The sequence below is a fragment of the Schistocerca cancellata genome, chromosome 4 (assembly GCF_023864275.1).
Source record: "Schistocerca cancellata isolate TAMUIC-IGC-003103 chromosome 4, iqSchCanc2.1, whole genome shotgun sequence".
Lineage (NCBI taxonomy): Eukaryota > Metazoa > Arthropoda > Insecta > Orthoptera > Acrididae > Schistocerca > Schistocerca cancellata.
This window is the reverse complement of record NC_064629.1, coordinates 731542621-731558272: the sequence shown is the minus strand read 5'-3', so window position 1 is coordinate 731558272 and position 15652 is coordinate 731542621. Positions and strand designations below refer to the sequence as shown.

Genomic DNA, 15652 nt, shown 5'->3' with positions numbered 1-15652 from the left:
ACCTCTATGAATTAGAGACTCATTTTTAAATTTCTGGCTTCATACTAAATATGTTTTTGTCCATTAACTTGTTATATATTGTCATCCTCATATACTGGGGAGTCCATGAATATTAATTTCAACTGGTGTGTGGGTAGCATGAAATTATTTTTATTTCTTGTGTTATATGTATAGGTAAAAGGATTCTCCTGAAATAATTTTTGTCTGTGTTTACTGGTTTTGGCCACACTGGTTGCTTGGCTGTGCTGGTCATTGATGCATAATGAACATGTCAGCATCCTCACACTGTATTGTTTCATCAGATACATGCATTTGTTTATATGCCCAAATTAATGGCAGAGTCTTGCAGAGATGGTTTTCTTAGACTAAGCAGGCCCTTCTCTCTAATTTTTCCTATTGCAAATAGAGAATGTGTACCGTATAAGATTTCTTACATTGGTCATTTTCACAATGAAATTTACATTCCCTAGTAAGGCCCTGTAACTGAGTAATCCACTCTTCATAGCTTTGATTTGACTTCTTGAAAGATGAAAAAAAATCCATGTCTGCCAGCAGCAACATGGACTTCTGACTCAAAATACTTATCCAACATATCTTTAATGGAAGAACAGGTGAGAGTCACAGGCTCACAGGTAGGTGATAATTTCTGTAGGAGTTGAAATATAGAGGAGCCTGCATAAGTGAGTAAAAATGATTTGTGTTCCAAATCAGCTGATGTACGATGTGTGATGAAATACTGCTCTAGATATTGCACATAATTGTTTCTTACTGTATGCTGGAAAGGGTGATGACAGCCTCTTCAGCTATGGTAGTTATTTTCAGCCTTAATCTGTGCTTTCTTCAAATCTGGTCAATTGCACCACCATGAGCTCCCAGGTTGATGACAATTCTTGTAGCAACTGGGGCGCTGTGGGACTGTCAGTTCTAGTTTGGTCATATCTGAAAAATGTTCTCAGAACAGTTTACAAAATTCTCAAAAATCTTCCTGGAAAGGAAACTGATTAGCATTCCTAGAGTCTAACATCCGCTGGTAATTCTAAGCCATGCAGTGTTGCCACAAAAATCAAAGACGCACATTCACTCTGAAATAACTGAAAATAAAAATGCCTGCTTCATTCTGTAATCTTGTCACCAGTATTGGTTCTTTTTACTCATCACCCTTGTTGACAGGAATAAATCTGTGAGTTTGCACCTCCTCAGTGTCATTGTTGGAAACTGGCAAAAATATCATCAATCTTGACTTTATCTCATTGCCAGTGTTAGATACTGGTCCAAATAATAATTAAAAACATTTATTAATAGTGATGATACTCAGTTGTACTTAACTTTGGTAACAGTTTGATGCATGCCACTTGATGTCCTGTATGTAATACAATGAAATCTAAATAACTTTGTTGTCTGATGGCTGTCTATGTTTTCGTCATTATGGCTGAAAGTATTACACTGACACGCATAGTTAACTGTTCCTATTGCTACAGAAATAGTGACTGCTAAGTAGGAACTGTTGTCTTCTCAATGGAACTGTGTAACTACTGGCTCTAGTAGAACTGCAGGAATTGTAGGAGCTGCGGGAACTGTGTAAGTGTTGGTAGCATGTTGTCTTTTGAGCATGTTGGCAGGAAGATCTCCTTGCTTGTTCATATTTAGCAGAACCAATGCAGTCCACCATTGACAGCACTCTCTCTAGCATCTAGCAACACTGTTTCTGGATGAATATTATGTGCTGATGGATGTGTGGTGGAAGCAAAAAAAGGTAGTCCTGGTTAGTGAGGACCGTCTGGGGACAGATGCTTGGAACTGAGAAGGCACCTGGTTAGTGACTGTCTCTGTGTGCTGGCAGCCTCTCGTGGTATTGCTGTGTACCTCTTAAGTTATGTATACAGCATATACAATCCAGCAGTTAGATTTTGGGGTTAAATTTCAAATGTGCGTTTCATCTTATTTAGTAGAGTAACATGTGGTACTGTAAGATCAGAGAGGTACATATTGTTTATATTCACTCTAAGATGTGATGTGTCTTAATGTGGGTGCTATGACAAGTGAGTGTCTGATGTACTAATCAACTGAATATTATGAAATGTAAAAAAATGCTCATGTTCCATTATCTACACTTTATCTTGATGAATGGTAGACTATGTGGTTACAAAGGCTCAAAAAGTTTTATTAACCCTCCAGGGTCATTGTGTTACCTGTGGCTGCTGCTACTACTCTTCATTTTCTCCTTCTTATTAATATCAATAAAATTAGAGTTAGTTAGGTGCTAATATGCCCTATTTACATGTCCCAGGGAATTTAAATAAGACCTTGCTTTCTTTCTGGTTTTATCATCTGTTGAGTTTAGAATGTTAGAGGAAGCAGACATATGGAAAAATGTTCATAATTTTTCCTTTTTTCCTGTAATTGCAGCTCTTGAAAATGAAACTTGATTTTTAACTGTTTCAGTGCAATGGTACTTACAGAAGACAAACAAAAAGTTTACTGCTGCGCAAACAGTGGTCACTACCAGGTCATGCAGTTCATATTTGACAAAGAAGCTATGAAATGGATTCATGAAGTAAGTAATCATCAAGACCTTATGCTTATTTATGTAGCTACTGCTGTAATAATCTTACCATAAATTATCCTGGAGTTTACTAAAAGTGAACTGAAATTAACATGTGAACTGAATTATCTATACATCTTGATCCGATTAAAACGTTTGAGAAACATAATTATGTCAACTACTTTATCAGTTGGTCAGTTTGTTGTAGAAATAATTTGTTGTGATTTATAACTGAATTACAGACAATCTGCTCCTCTCTCTCTCTCTCTCTCTCTCTCTCACACACACACACACACTGAGAGAGAGACCAAGAGTGCATAAAATAAAAAAAAAAAAACAGTATGAACAAACTTTACTGTGGTACATACCGTACAACAAATGTGATTTTTTTTTCACTTGAACAACATATCTGTGCCAGGCCAGGGAATTTTCTTTTTGCCTGCAGTCTTCATCAAACACTGTCTTGTGGAGTGCAGACATAGGAGAACATTTAGGAGCATTTGGACTCTAATAATACTGACTTTCTATTGTCGGACAGTCCAAGGTTCTTGTATATTCTATACGTAAGAGGTTTTTTTTCTTTCTGTTAGTGAACAATTTCAATCCATTCTTTCACCAGATCTAAATTTTGAATTAATTCATATCTTCCTTCATATCAGCTAAACACCATTTTCTTGATACGAGGGTCACTCCGAAAGAAATGCACACTATCTTTTTTTAAATCCATCTTTTATTCTACATGTTTGAAAGTGTTACAGTGTGTAGATACATCCTTTAGGAAAAATATTTTCAGTTCTCCACATAATTTCCATCCCTCTCAACTGCCTTAGGCCTTCTTGGAACCAGCGCCTGTATACCTGCATGATAAAATTCTGGACCAACCTGTTGGAGCCACTGTTTGGCAGCATGCACAAGGGAGTCATCATCTTCAAACCTTGTTCCACGAAGAGAGTCTTTCAGTTTCCCAAAGAGATGATAGTCACATGGAGCCAGGTCAGGACTGTAAAGTGGGTGTTTCAGTGTTGTCCATCCGAGTTTTGTGATCGCTTCCATGGTCTTTTGACTAACATGTGGCCGTGCATTGTCGTGCAACAGCAAAATATCCTGCTTTTGCCGATGTGGTCGAACACGACTCAATCAAGCCTGAAGTTTCTTCAGTGTCGTCACATATGCATCAGAATTTATGGTGGTTCCACTTGGTATGATTTCCACAAGCAAGAGTCCTTCGGAATCGAAAAACACTGTAGCCATAACTTTTCCAGCAGGTGTGGTTTTGAATTTTTTTTTCTTCGGTGAATTTGCATGATGCCACTCCATTGATTGCCTCTTCGTCTCTGGTGAAAAATGATGGAGCCATGTTTCATCACCTGTCACAGTTCTTCCAAGAAATTCATCTCCACCATTGTCGTACTGTTCCAAAAGTTCGCTGCATACCGTTTTTCTTGTTTCTTTGTGAGCCACTGTCAACATCCTGGGAGCTCACCTGGTACAAACCTTTTTTAACGCCAACGCTTTCAGTATTCTGCAAACACTTCCTTCCCCTATCCCAACGTAACGTGACAATTCGTTCACTGTGCTGCGTCTGTCAGCAGTCACCAATTCGTTAACTCTCTGCACATTGTCTGGAGTGTGTGCAGTACGAGGCCTGCCGCTGCGAGGACAATCCTCAATATTGCCGTGCCCGCTTTCGTCACGTAACCTGCTTGCCCACCGACTAACTGTACTGCAATCGACAACAGCATCTCCATACACCTTTTTCAACGTCTTGTTGATGTTTCCCACTGTCTCGTTTTCACAGCACAGGAATTCTATGACAGCACGTTGCTTCTGACGAACGTCAAGTGTAGCAGCCATCTTGAAGACATGCTGTGACGGCGCCACTCACGGGAACAGGTTGAACTAAGTTTGAAAACAAGTGGGAAAGATGTATCTACACACTGTAAAACTTTCACACATGCAGAATGAAAACTGTATGTTTACAAAAATAGTGTGCATTTCTGTTGGAGTGACCCTCGTACATTTTTTATTGCTTCAGGACAAAAAGTTATTTGGGGTGGTCAGGACGAATGGGACACACTAAGATTAAGAGCCAGAATTAAGTGACTAATCTAGGAATATATTACATATCCTCTCTCACCCCCTCCCCCCCCTTTCCTCCATGTGTCTCTCATCTCTCCAGTAAGAACTTCGTTGTCAAGATTAGACTAGTTGCAGTGCTCACAATAAAGGGTTTAAGCAGTCATTCTTTCCACAATCCAGGTGTGAATAGAATGGGAAGAAATACTAATACTCAGTACAATGGGAAGTAATCACTGTAATGCACTTCACCGTAGTTTGCAGAGTATGGATGTAGAAGTAGAAGTTATGTCACTTGTGTCTGAAGTGGTAGCTCTCACTGCAGAAGCAGTGTTCTGGTATGATAGAGGAACAGAAGAGATTGGTAACTGACATCGAGGCGTTTTTCGCTTGCAGAGGAGCCTGGGTAGAACTCCGAATGACGAGGTGGAGGCGCTGCTGCAGCTGAAGCTGGACAAGGCAGAGGAGACACTGCTGGGCACGACGAGCAACGGCTTCGTCGTGTGGGACGTACGCGCCAGCGAGCCTGCGCCGGCAGTGCTGGCGCTACCGCACGGCGTGCGCAACATCTCCACCCGCATCCTGCACTCCAACTCCTGCATGGTCTCCGCTGCTAGGGACTTCGCCGTCGCAGGCGTCAGGTCAGCTTCGTACAGAGCGGCTGTAGGTCATATAAGTTCATCTGACGCAGCACAGGGCTATTCATATCGGAGAAAAGAAATATTTCCAAGCATCGATTCCTAATTAATTGGTGCCGTAGAGTATTTTCTGAGCGTACCACTAGGACGCATGAGTATCAGCACATAGCATAGCCCGTGGTGGAGGTGGGGGTGAGGGGGGGGAGGGGGAGAGGGAGTAGGGCCACATTCGTGACATTCTTGGCTTGCTCGGAAAAGACGTCAAAATAACGTGTCACTCAATGCAGCGATGACAACCGACAGCTTTGGAGGCGCCATACTGATTTCGTCATATTTCGTTATTTTTGCGTTATAACTTGCTTGCTATGGCAGTATGATGTTTCAAGGCTCGACACACTGAAGATTTATGGCGACTGGTGTGATTTCTTATAACTGTCATTTATTGACACATCAGTGGTAACAGCCTTCAGGAGATCCTTAGATGAATGAAAATATTGTTGAGAGTACCAAATGTGAGAGTCTAGAAGTGCTGACACTTCCTTTAACTCTTACGTTTTCAATGCAAATCACTATAAACATGTCGATATCTTTCCGCAAATAGTACAACTGCCTCTGGGAAATTTTTTTCGCTTGTCAGCTGGGCCATCTCATTTTACAGCTTACCTGTCTGGCTGCTTATATACAAGGTCTTCTAGTTCTCTTAAAATCCCTTAAATCACTTAGATCCAAAACATCGATGGTGCATTAAGTTATGCTAGTATATAATACACTACTGGCCATTAAAATTGTTACACCACGAAGATGACGTACCACAGACGCGAAATTTAATCGACAGGAAGAAGATGCTGTGATATGCAAATGATTTGCTTTTCAGAGCATTCACACAAGGTTGGCGCCGGTGGCGACACCTACAGCGTGCTGACATGAGGAAAGTTTCCAACCAATTTCTCATACACAAACAGCAGTTCACCGGCGTTGCCTGGTGAAACGTTGTTGTGATGCCTCGTCGAAGGAGGAGAAATGCGTGCCATTACGTTTCCGACTATGATAAAGGTCGGATTGTACCCTATCGCGACTGCGTTTATCGTATCGCGACATTACTGCTTGCGTTGGTCGAGATCCAATGACTGTTAGCAGAATATGGAATCGGTGAGTTCAGGAGGGTAATACGGAACGCCGTGCTGGATCCTAACGGCCTCGTATCACTAGCAGTCGTGATGACAGGCATCTTACCCACATGGCTGTAACGGATCGTGCAGCCACGTCTCGATCCCTGAGTCACCAGGTGGAGACGTTTGCAAGACAACAACCATCTGCACGAACAATTCGACGACGTTTGCAGCAGCATCGACTATCAGCTCGGAGACCATGGCTGCGGTTACCCTTGACGCTGCATCACAGACAGGAGGGCTTGTGATGGTGTACTCAACGACGAACCTGGGTGCACGCATGGCGAAATGTCATTTTATCGGATGAATCCCGGTTCTGTTTACAGCATCATGATGGTCGCATCCGTGTTTGGCGACATCGCGGTGAAGGCACATTGGAAGCGTGTATTGGTCATCGCCATACTGGCGTATCACCCGGCGTGATGGTATGGGGTGCCAGTGGTTACACATCTCGGTCACCTCTTGTTCGCATTGACGGCACTTTGAACAGTGGACGTTAAATTTCAGATGTTTTACGACCCGTGGCTCTACCCCCCCCCCCCCCCCCATTCGATCCATGCAAAACCCTACATTTCAGCAGGATAATGCACGACCGCATGTTGCGGGTCCTGTACGGGCCTTTCTGGATACAGAAAATGTTCGACTGCTGCCCTGGCCACCACATTCTCTCACCAATTGAAAACGTCTGGTCAATGGTGGCCAAGCAACTGGCTCGTCAGAATACACCAGTCGCTACTCTTCATGAACTGTGGTATCGTGTTGAAGCTGCATGGGCAGCTGTATATGTACACGCAATTCAAGCTCTGTTTGACTCAATGCCCAGGCGTATCAAGGCCGTTATTACGGCCAGAGGTGGTTGTTCTTGGTACTGATTTCTCCGGATCTATGCACCCAAATTGCGTGAAAATGTAATCACATGTCAGTTGTAGTATAATATATTTGTCCAATCATCTGCATTTCTTCTTGGTGTAGCAATTTTAATGGCCAGTAGAGTAATAGCTAGTACGTCCACCTTTGGCACGGATAACAGCGGCGACACATCATGGCAGGGAAGCAATGAAGCCTTGGTAGGTAGCTGGGGGGAGTTGGCACCACATCTGGACACAAAGTCATCTAATTCCTATAAATTCTGGGGAGGGGGCCATGGGCTCTGACGCCACGTTCAATCACATCCCAGATGTGTTCGATTGGGTTTAGAACTGGCGAGTTGGGGGGTCAGCACATCAACTGGATCTCGCCACTTTGTTCCTTGAACCACTCCATCACACTCCTGGCTTTGTGACATGACACATTGGTGCATTATCTTGTTGAAAAATGAAGAGGTGTACGTGGTCTGCAACCAGTGTACGATACTCCTTCGCCGTCATTGTGCATTGTACGAACTCCACTGGACCCATGGATCCCCACATGAATGTTCCCCAGAGCATAATAGAGCCGCCGCCATCTTGTGTCCGTCCCACAGTACAGGTGTCAAGGAGCTGTTCCCCTGGAAGACGATGGATTTGCGCCCTTCCACTGGCATGATGGAGAAGGTATCGGGATTCATCAGACCATGCAACGCTCTGCACTGCGCCAACGTCCAGTGATGATGGTCACGTGCCCATTTCAGTCGTAGCTACCAATGTTGTGGTGTTAACGTTGGTACTTGCGTGGTTTGTCCGCTGCGGAGTCCCATCGTTAGGAGTGTTCAGTGCACTGTGTGTTCAGATACACTTGTGCTTGCCCAGCGTTGAAGTCTGATGTTAGTTCCGCCACAGTTCGCTGCTTGTCCTGATTTACCGGTCTGCCGAGCCTACGATCTCCTACTTCTGCAATGAGGGGTGGCCGCCCAAACCCACGACGTCTGGACGGAATTTCACCTTGGTTTTGCTACGTGTTGAAGACACCCACCACAGCATTCCTCGAACACCCGACAAGTCGTGCAGTTTCTGAAATGCTCGTGCCGAGCCTCTGGGCCATCACAATCTGCCCTCGGTGAAACTCTGATATATCGCGCACCTTCCACATTCGACACACGGACAGCACGCTCATTGATACTACAGGGTAGCGCACGAAATGTGTTACCAATTGTTTCTTTCACAATTTACGACGCACCTTGGATATCCCGCTGGGATCTCTACAGCAGTACCAACAGAACTTGGAAAAACAAATGAGTTGCGAAATGACGTGTAATTCATGATACTGCCTCTAGGAGACTAGTAAGCAGCAATGGATGACAATGGAAGACTGACGACACAGCAACGATCGGCAATTGTGTTTCTTTTTCATGAAACGAAAAGCCTTGTTGTGACTCAGAGGCGTTTTCGACAACAGTTTAACACACGATGGGTCCTTTGCAAGAAGACCATCCACAGGTTGTACGATAAATCTGTACAGGAAGGAACAGTATTGGAAGCGAAGCGACCTCGGCCTATGCCTGTTTGTTCGCCGGAGAATATTGAAGCGGTACGAGTTGCTGTACAGAGAAGTCCTGGGAAATCGTGTAGAAAGGCAGCAGTGCAACTGAGAATATCCAGACGCTCCGTTCAACGCATTCTTGAAAGTGACCTTCATATGTACCCTTACAAGATGACCTGTGGACAGCTCACTGAAGAACACAAGCAGCAGAGACTACTGTTTGCTCAGTGGGCGGAGGATAGTGAAGAAACTCTCAACAACGTTTGGTTTTCAGACGAGGCGCATTTTTATTTAGACGGTGTGGTTAACAAACAAAATGTACGCTTTTGGGCCACTGAAAACCCACAAGTTCTTTATGAACGACAACATTATGCTCCGAGGATTACAGCGTGGGGAGCAATTTCCAGTCACGGACTTATTGGACTCTTTTTCTTTGAAGAAACTGTGAACAGCGAGCGTTATTTGAGCATGCTTCGCAATAGCTTCATTCCACAGCTTCTTGCTACTGTCTTGCCCTTCAACACGCAGTGGTTCATGCAAGATGGAGCAAGGCCACATTCTGCAAACACTGTGTTGGAGTTTTTACACGAGCATGTCGACATGCGGGTTATTTCACTCAGGTTTCCAGGTCGCCTCAATGACGGACAAAATTGGCCCCCCAATAGTCCAGACCTCAATCCATGTGACTCTTTTCTTTGGGGGTACCTAAAGGAAAAAAATTTCCCGAAACGTCCACGTGATTTAATGGAGCTCAGAAGACTTATTCTTCAAGCTTGCAGTGAAATTGCGGAAGACATGTGCCGTAGGGTAATCACTAACTTCAGTGTTCGTTTGAAGGAAGTTAGGAAATGAAATTGTGGACATATTGAGCATGTGCTGAGTTAGAACAAATCTCCATGGACGGCTCTTCATTGTAGTATATGTTCCTTTCAGATTGTATTGACAATAAACTTTATATTCAAAAACAACATGGTAGCACATTTCGTGCGCCACCCAGTACATGCACCGTGCGTCTGTCTGACTGGCAGTCATTCCTCGTCGGGTGACGCTGCCATCGCCTGAACAGGTTTATAGCAGTAGTAGATCGGTGGTCATAATGTGCTGGCTGATCAGTGTATCTCTAGAGGGGGAATTTATTTTCGCTATATGCATTGTTTTGGTAGAAATTAGAATAAATCTTCAATGTTACATTTTCTTTGGCGTATCAAATGCTGCTCAGCAACATATAAGCTTCATTCAGAATTTTTCATTAAAAAAAAAGTATTCCATGCATAATATGACCATACAGTTCCAATGACTAATTCCTGTCGTTATATAGAAAGATGCATCTCAGATTATAATTTGTATTTATCACTTCTCCTGTTGCTGCTGTGGTTTTATCGTCGAATGATTTGCAGCTTGTTTTTTAAATGTAGGTTAGTAGCTTCTAGCTAGGCTTCATGACAATTGTCGTTAATAGATTCTAACTTTAGCTTTTTAGTAATATGGAGCGCATTATCATAATGGTAACATTGCACTCTCCTTGGACACTAAAATTATTTGACTTTTTTATTACAACAGGTACGTATTTAAAAACGTGTTGGTAATTTTTATATGTAATTCAAACTAGACTCTTGGAGCAGCAGTGGCCAAGTTTTACTTCATTTGTATAACTCTTCATCATAATTACTTTAGCTGTATACGGTCGCTAATTTTTCTTTGTTTTCAGGAAGAATCTTTATGTTTGGAATCTGGAGACATGCGCGTTGCTGAAAGTGCTGGATGCTCATTTTGGGAGGATAATCTCCCTGGAACCACTCACTATAGGAAACTGGAATTCAGTAAGTGGCCTATCTTTACTATGCAGCAGTATTATAGGTGGAAGAATGTGAACTGTAATGATTCTATCACAGAAATTTTTAGATGCTTCTAATTTAGACTGTACAGTCTTTATGAACTTGAGTCACGAAGAAACAAATAGCGGGGCTGTATTCCAATTGAAAATTAAAGATACATTAAAACATTTGTATCTGTAGTGACAAAAAGATTATTCATGTCACTGAATGGAAAAGAAATGCTTCATTGCTCATGCTTCAGTTCGCTACCTTGGATATGGTGTCCCATTTCCAAAAGGTGTCAGCAAAGTGTTTTAAATGAAAGCAATTTGAACTGTTGTTTAAGAAGGTCAGTTTGCAGTATGGCAGTGGAAGTCTTTATACTTGCCTATGCAGCGACTATTGACAACCTGCGTTTCGAGTGGCATCGCCATCCGCGATATTCATCAGGCTGCGCCGTCGGTGTATTGGGCCACTCAGCAAGCACTTGTCGGGGGTGGGGAAGAGTGGGATGGTTATGAGTGGAGAGGGGTACAGGGAGACGGCTAAGTCCTGTCCTGGCAACGGCATAATGCAGGTTGCACAGACAGCCATACAACCTTTTTTGTAGGGAAGTTCACTTTGAAGGAGACGAAAAAGTGGCACTGAATGTTGGGAAGACCATGTTGCCCATACCACGTGAAAGTAAATCTATAATACAGTATACGCTGTGTGTCCAGTAGTAACTTATGTCAATAGAGTAGTGTAGCAGGAAGAGTGGTTTCAGCTGCAAAATACAAATACGTAACTAATGCAGCAGCAGTGTGCTGCGACACAAAAAAATTTATCGTAATAAAGTAAGCAAAATACGTTTGGCAAATCCTATACTCTTGTGTGCATACGTCTAATTCAGAAACAGCATATTGCACCCCTGAAGGTGTTTCAATTTAAAGCAAACGAAACGTAGTTGGAAAACTACATTGGCTTTTAGAAGCTGCACTTTTGAATTAGAATTATAACATTAGTAACAACTAACAGACGACAAGTCACGTACTACAAAGGTTTACCCTTCTCCATACTTTTGTTAGAATCATATACATCTTTGAGGTAGAAAAAAATGCTGTATAGACTTGAATTAGTTGTATAACTTCTTATTTTGGTAATTCGTTGCCTTGCACCAAAACTATCGAAGAGTTTTAGTGATGAAATTGATTTTTTAATATGAAGATACAAAGTTGTTAATGAAGTACAACAATAAACGTATCAATGTTTTAAGCTGAATATTTACAAATTGTAAATGCATTTCAGCAGTATTTCTTAATGAAATTTTTGTTAGTAATCTTTGTAACGAATTAAGTCGTAGGTAAATTTCAAACCCAACTGAATTAAATTCCATTGTAACGATAAATGAGCAACAGTTCGAAAAAATGTTCTTTTCCATTTCTAGTGTGCAAGATGTATGAAACTAAAGTGTTCAAATCGACGGATAAGGCTGTATCTTCATAATAGTTTCTTCTGAAACATATTTTTTGATTACAAGTCATGTTTTAGTGCAATTAAACCCTTTACAACACTTCAGTTAATCACCGAATGACACAGCTGATCGATAATAAGCTAATTTTCGGTACTTATTTTCTCTAGTCTCTCTTTCTTTAAAATTGACGTAATAAAATGCACAGTGGACTGAACTTTTTTTAATCAGTATATGGCCAAGAAACTTTTCAGAAAGTGAATTAAAAACAAAATGTTATTGTCTAACAAGTTAGTACCTAAGTAGGAACAACTGTGAAACTTAAGCAGAACTGAAACACTGTTGCAATACGCGATAACGATGTCTACAGTTGAGACGCTCTTAAATGTGACGGGAATTAAAGCAATAATATTTACTAAACTGTATTCAGTGGAATCTTTTAACGTCCAGTCAATTTTAAGATTTCCAGGGTATGACAGAAAGTTATTATGGAAATTGTTACGGTGTAAAACCAAGCGCCGGCACGCCAGTCGGGAACAATAGAGATAACTGTGAGAAGACGTCAGCCAATCGCACGCTGAACGACCCCTTTCCAGGACGAAAACGCGACACCAGCGGCCCCTATGCGAAGAGGACGTAAGCGCTTCGCCCGACTGGTCGCGGCCCAGTTCGACTGTAGCTTCAAGACTAGTGACTTGTATAGCAGCGACTTAGGGTTGTCTGTACTGAAGAAACTTGACTGTTTCGTATGTCGGTCTCTGCTTGCGACACATCTGTGTAGTCGTAAAATTAAGCATTGTCTCTTTTCATTTTGTAATAAAACTCATTAATACAATTTGTTTGAATTGTTTGTCTAGCGAACCTAGTGCGTGGGATTCCTAGACTCCCCATATTCGACGACGAGCATAGATACATAAAATTGACGACTAGGCTGGATTTAACAGAAATATATTGTTTATAGAAGTCATTCTAATTCAAGAATTTGATCTACATTGTTATGTTTCCAGTTACGTGGCTGCAGTATAGCTTCTTTATTCAGTAACTACCAAAAAAGGGAGACTTTTTTGTTTTAATCCTACTGAAAAGAAAAATATTTTACAAAATCGGTAACGGATCTCGGTGTAGTACCGAAGATAAATTATGTCAATTAAGGTCTTACAGATTTCATTTTCATATTTTGTATTTAAGCAAGCAAAAATTTTGCTACAGGTCTCAAGGAAACCAATCATGTAAGAGCGAGAAGTGCAGTAGTTAGATTCTTACCAAGATTTAGATATACTGACACCCATGTGAAGCTCAGAAGACGAACCATTATATACAGTTATAAAACCCCCGATAAAGCCAGAAATTATTATGTGATCTGGGATAAAACGATAGAAGTGGAGTGAAGAGCACAGAATGAACGTCGTTCAACTCGAATGAGTTTCACAAAGCAGCATGTATATGTAGCAGAACGCAGTGGTTAGCTTGCGACAGTCACAAACAAGAAACTCAAATCCAACAAGACAGAAGTTGAAGCTGCTTACGAGATTAGTTGGGCAAGGCTCAGTATCAAGGGCAGGCATAAACTTACAATTGAATCATTTTATCGACTACCAGATCGACTTCCAGATGTAACTGAAAACTTAACAAAAAAAATGTTCAAATGTGTGTGAAATCTTATGGGACTCAACTGCTAAGGTCATCAGTCCCTAAGCTTACACACTACTTAACCTAAATTATCCTAAGGACACACACACACACCCATGCCCGAGGGAGGACTCGAACCTCCGCCGGGACCAGCCGCACGGTCCATGACTGCAGCGCCTTAGACCGCTCGGCTAGGAAAACTTAACAGAAACCACCACTTCGCCAGTATGTAAGTGCCGTAATGACTACTCAAGATAAAAATATTGGATCTCATAGCGACAAATAAACCTGAACTCTTTGAGGTTGTCCACGATGAAACTAGTATCAGCGACCATGAGGCAGTTGTAGAAACAAGAACTGCCGAAGTTCAGAGAACAACTGAAACTATTAGATAGATCTATAGGCTCAGCAAAGTAGATAAATATTCAGTAGTGTAATATTTCAATGAGGAATTTGAAACATCTAGTTGGATAGGATCACATAGAGGAACTATGACTTAAGTTTAATGAATAATTAACCAAGCACTGGATACATATGTACCTACTAGAATAGCTCGTGATGGGAGAGATCCTCCATGGTATACAACATTGGTAAAATAACTTCTAAAGAAGCAGCGACTACTATACAATAGATTTAAAACGCAGAATAGAGCTATAGACAGAGAAATGCAAAATTAAGTACGTTTGACTGTCACTGGGGCTGTGCGTGAAGCTTTCAGTAACTAACACAGCAAAATCCAATCGCAAGACCTCTCACAAATCGCAGAGAAATTCTGGTTATATGAAAAGGCAGTCAATGGCGTCAAACCGAGCGGTTCTAGGCGCTTCAGTCTGGAGCCACGCGACCGCTCCGGTCGCAGGTCCGAATCCTGCCTCAGGCATGGATGTGTGTGATGTCCTTAGGTTAGTTAGGTTTAAGTAGTTCTAAGTTCTAGGGGACTGATGACCTCCGCTGTTAAGTTCCATAATGCAGAGAGCCATTTGAATGGCGTCAAAGGTAGTGTTCAGGGCTAATGGATGACCAAAGAACTGAAACTGAGGATATCAAAGCAAAATCAAAGTTCTGAACTCTCAAATGTTCCTTTACAAAGGAAAATAGAAGATTATTGCCACAGGTGAATTCTCACCTTACTGTAAAAACGAGTGACATGGGTATTAGTGTCAGTCGAAATCGGTAACACTGAACAACTCGTTTCCAGTCATCCACTGGCCAGTGGCGTCGCTCTTTACGTCAGCTAGCGTGTCACTTAGCATTGACTACCGAAATTTGTGACTATTGAGGAGCTGCTCGACACTTGTATCCCGTTCTTTTCAACTCTTTACGCACAGTCATTTTGCTAGCTGGACTGCTGTTAGTTGGTTCAAATGGCTCTGAGCACTATGGGACTTAACTGCTGAGTTCATCAGTCCCCTAGAACTTAGAATTACTTAAGCCTAACTAACCTAAGGACATCACACACGTCCATGCCCGAGGCAGGATTCGAACCTGCGTCCGTAGCGGTCGCGCGGTTCCAGACAGCGCGTAGAAACGCTCGGCCATAGATTGCTGTTAGTAAAATGGTTCAAATGGCTCTGAAAACTATGGGACTTAACTGCTGAGGTCGTCAGTCCCCTAAAACTTAGAACTACTTAAACCTAACTAACCCAAGGACATCACACATATCAATGCCCAAGGCAGGATTCGAACCTGCGTCCGTAGCGGTCGCGCGGTTCCAGACTGTAGCGCCTAGAACCGCTCGGCCACTACGGCCGGCTTTCTGTTAGCACTTTTGGAACTCACGAGTGATTCCTTCCTGTGACTTCATGCGATATTTTACAACCACCCTCCACAATGCTTGAAGCGACATAAGGTCTGCCTGGTCTTGATTTAGCTGCGGTGTACGTGTGTAGCATTAGAAAGATTAAAACTTCCCTGATTGATTTGTTGCTCACGTGACA

The 15652-nt window shown here is 42.2% G+C and overlaps 1 protein-coding gene across 1 annotated transcript in view; it reads left to right on the top strand.

Moving 5' to 3' along the window:
• The window catches only part of LOC126183826 (NACHT and WD repeat domain-containing protein 2), a 293040-nt gene that overhangs the window by 201669 nt on the left and 75719 nt on the right, over nt 1-15652 (top strand). The window contains 3 exon segments of the mRNA XM_049926082.1: nt 2443-2554; nt 5015-5259; nt 10531-10642. Coding sequence (XP_049782039.1) covers nt 2443-2554; nt 5015-5259; nt 10531-10642 — 469 coding nt within the window.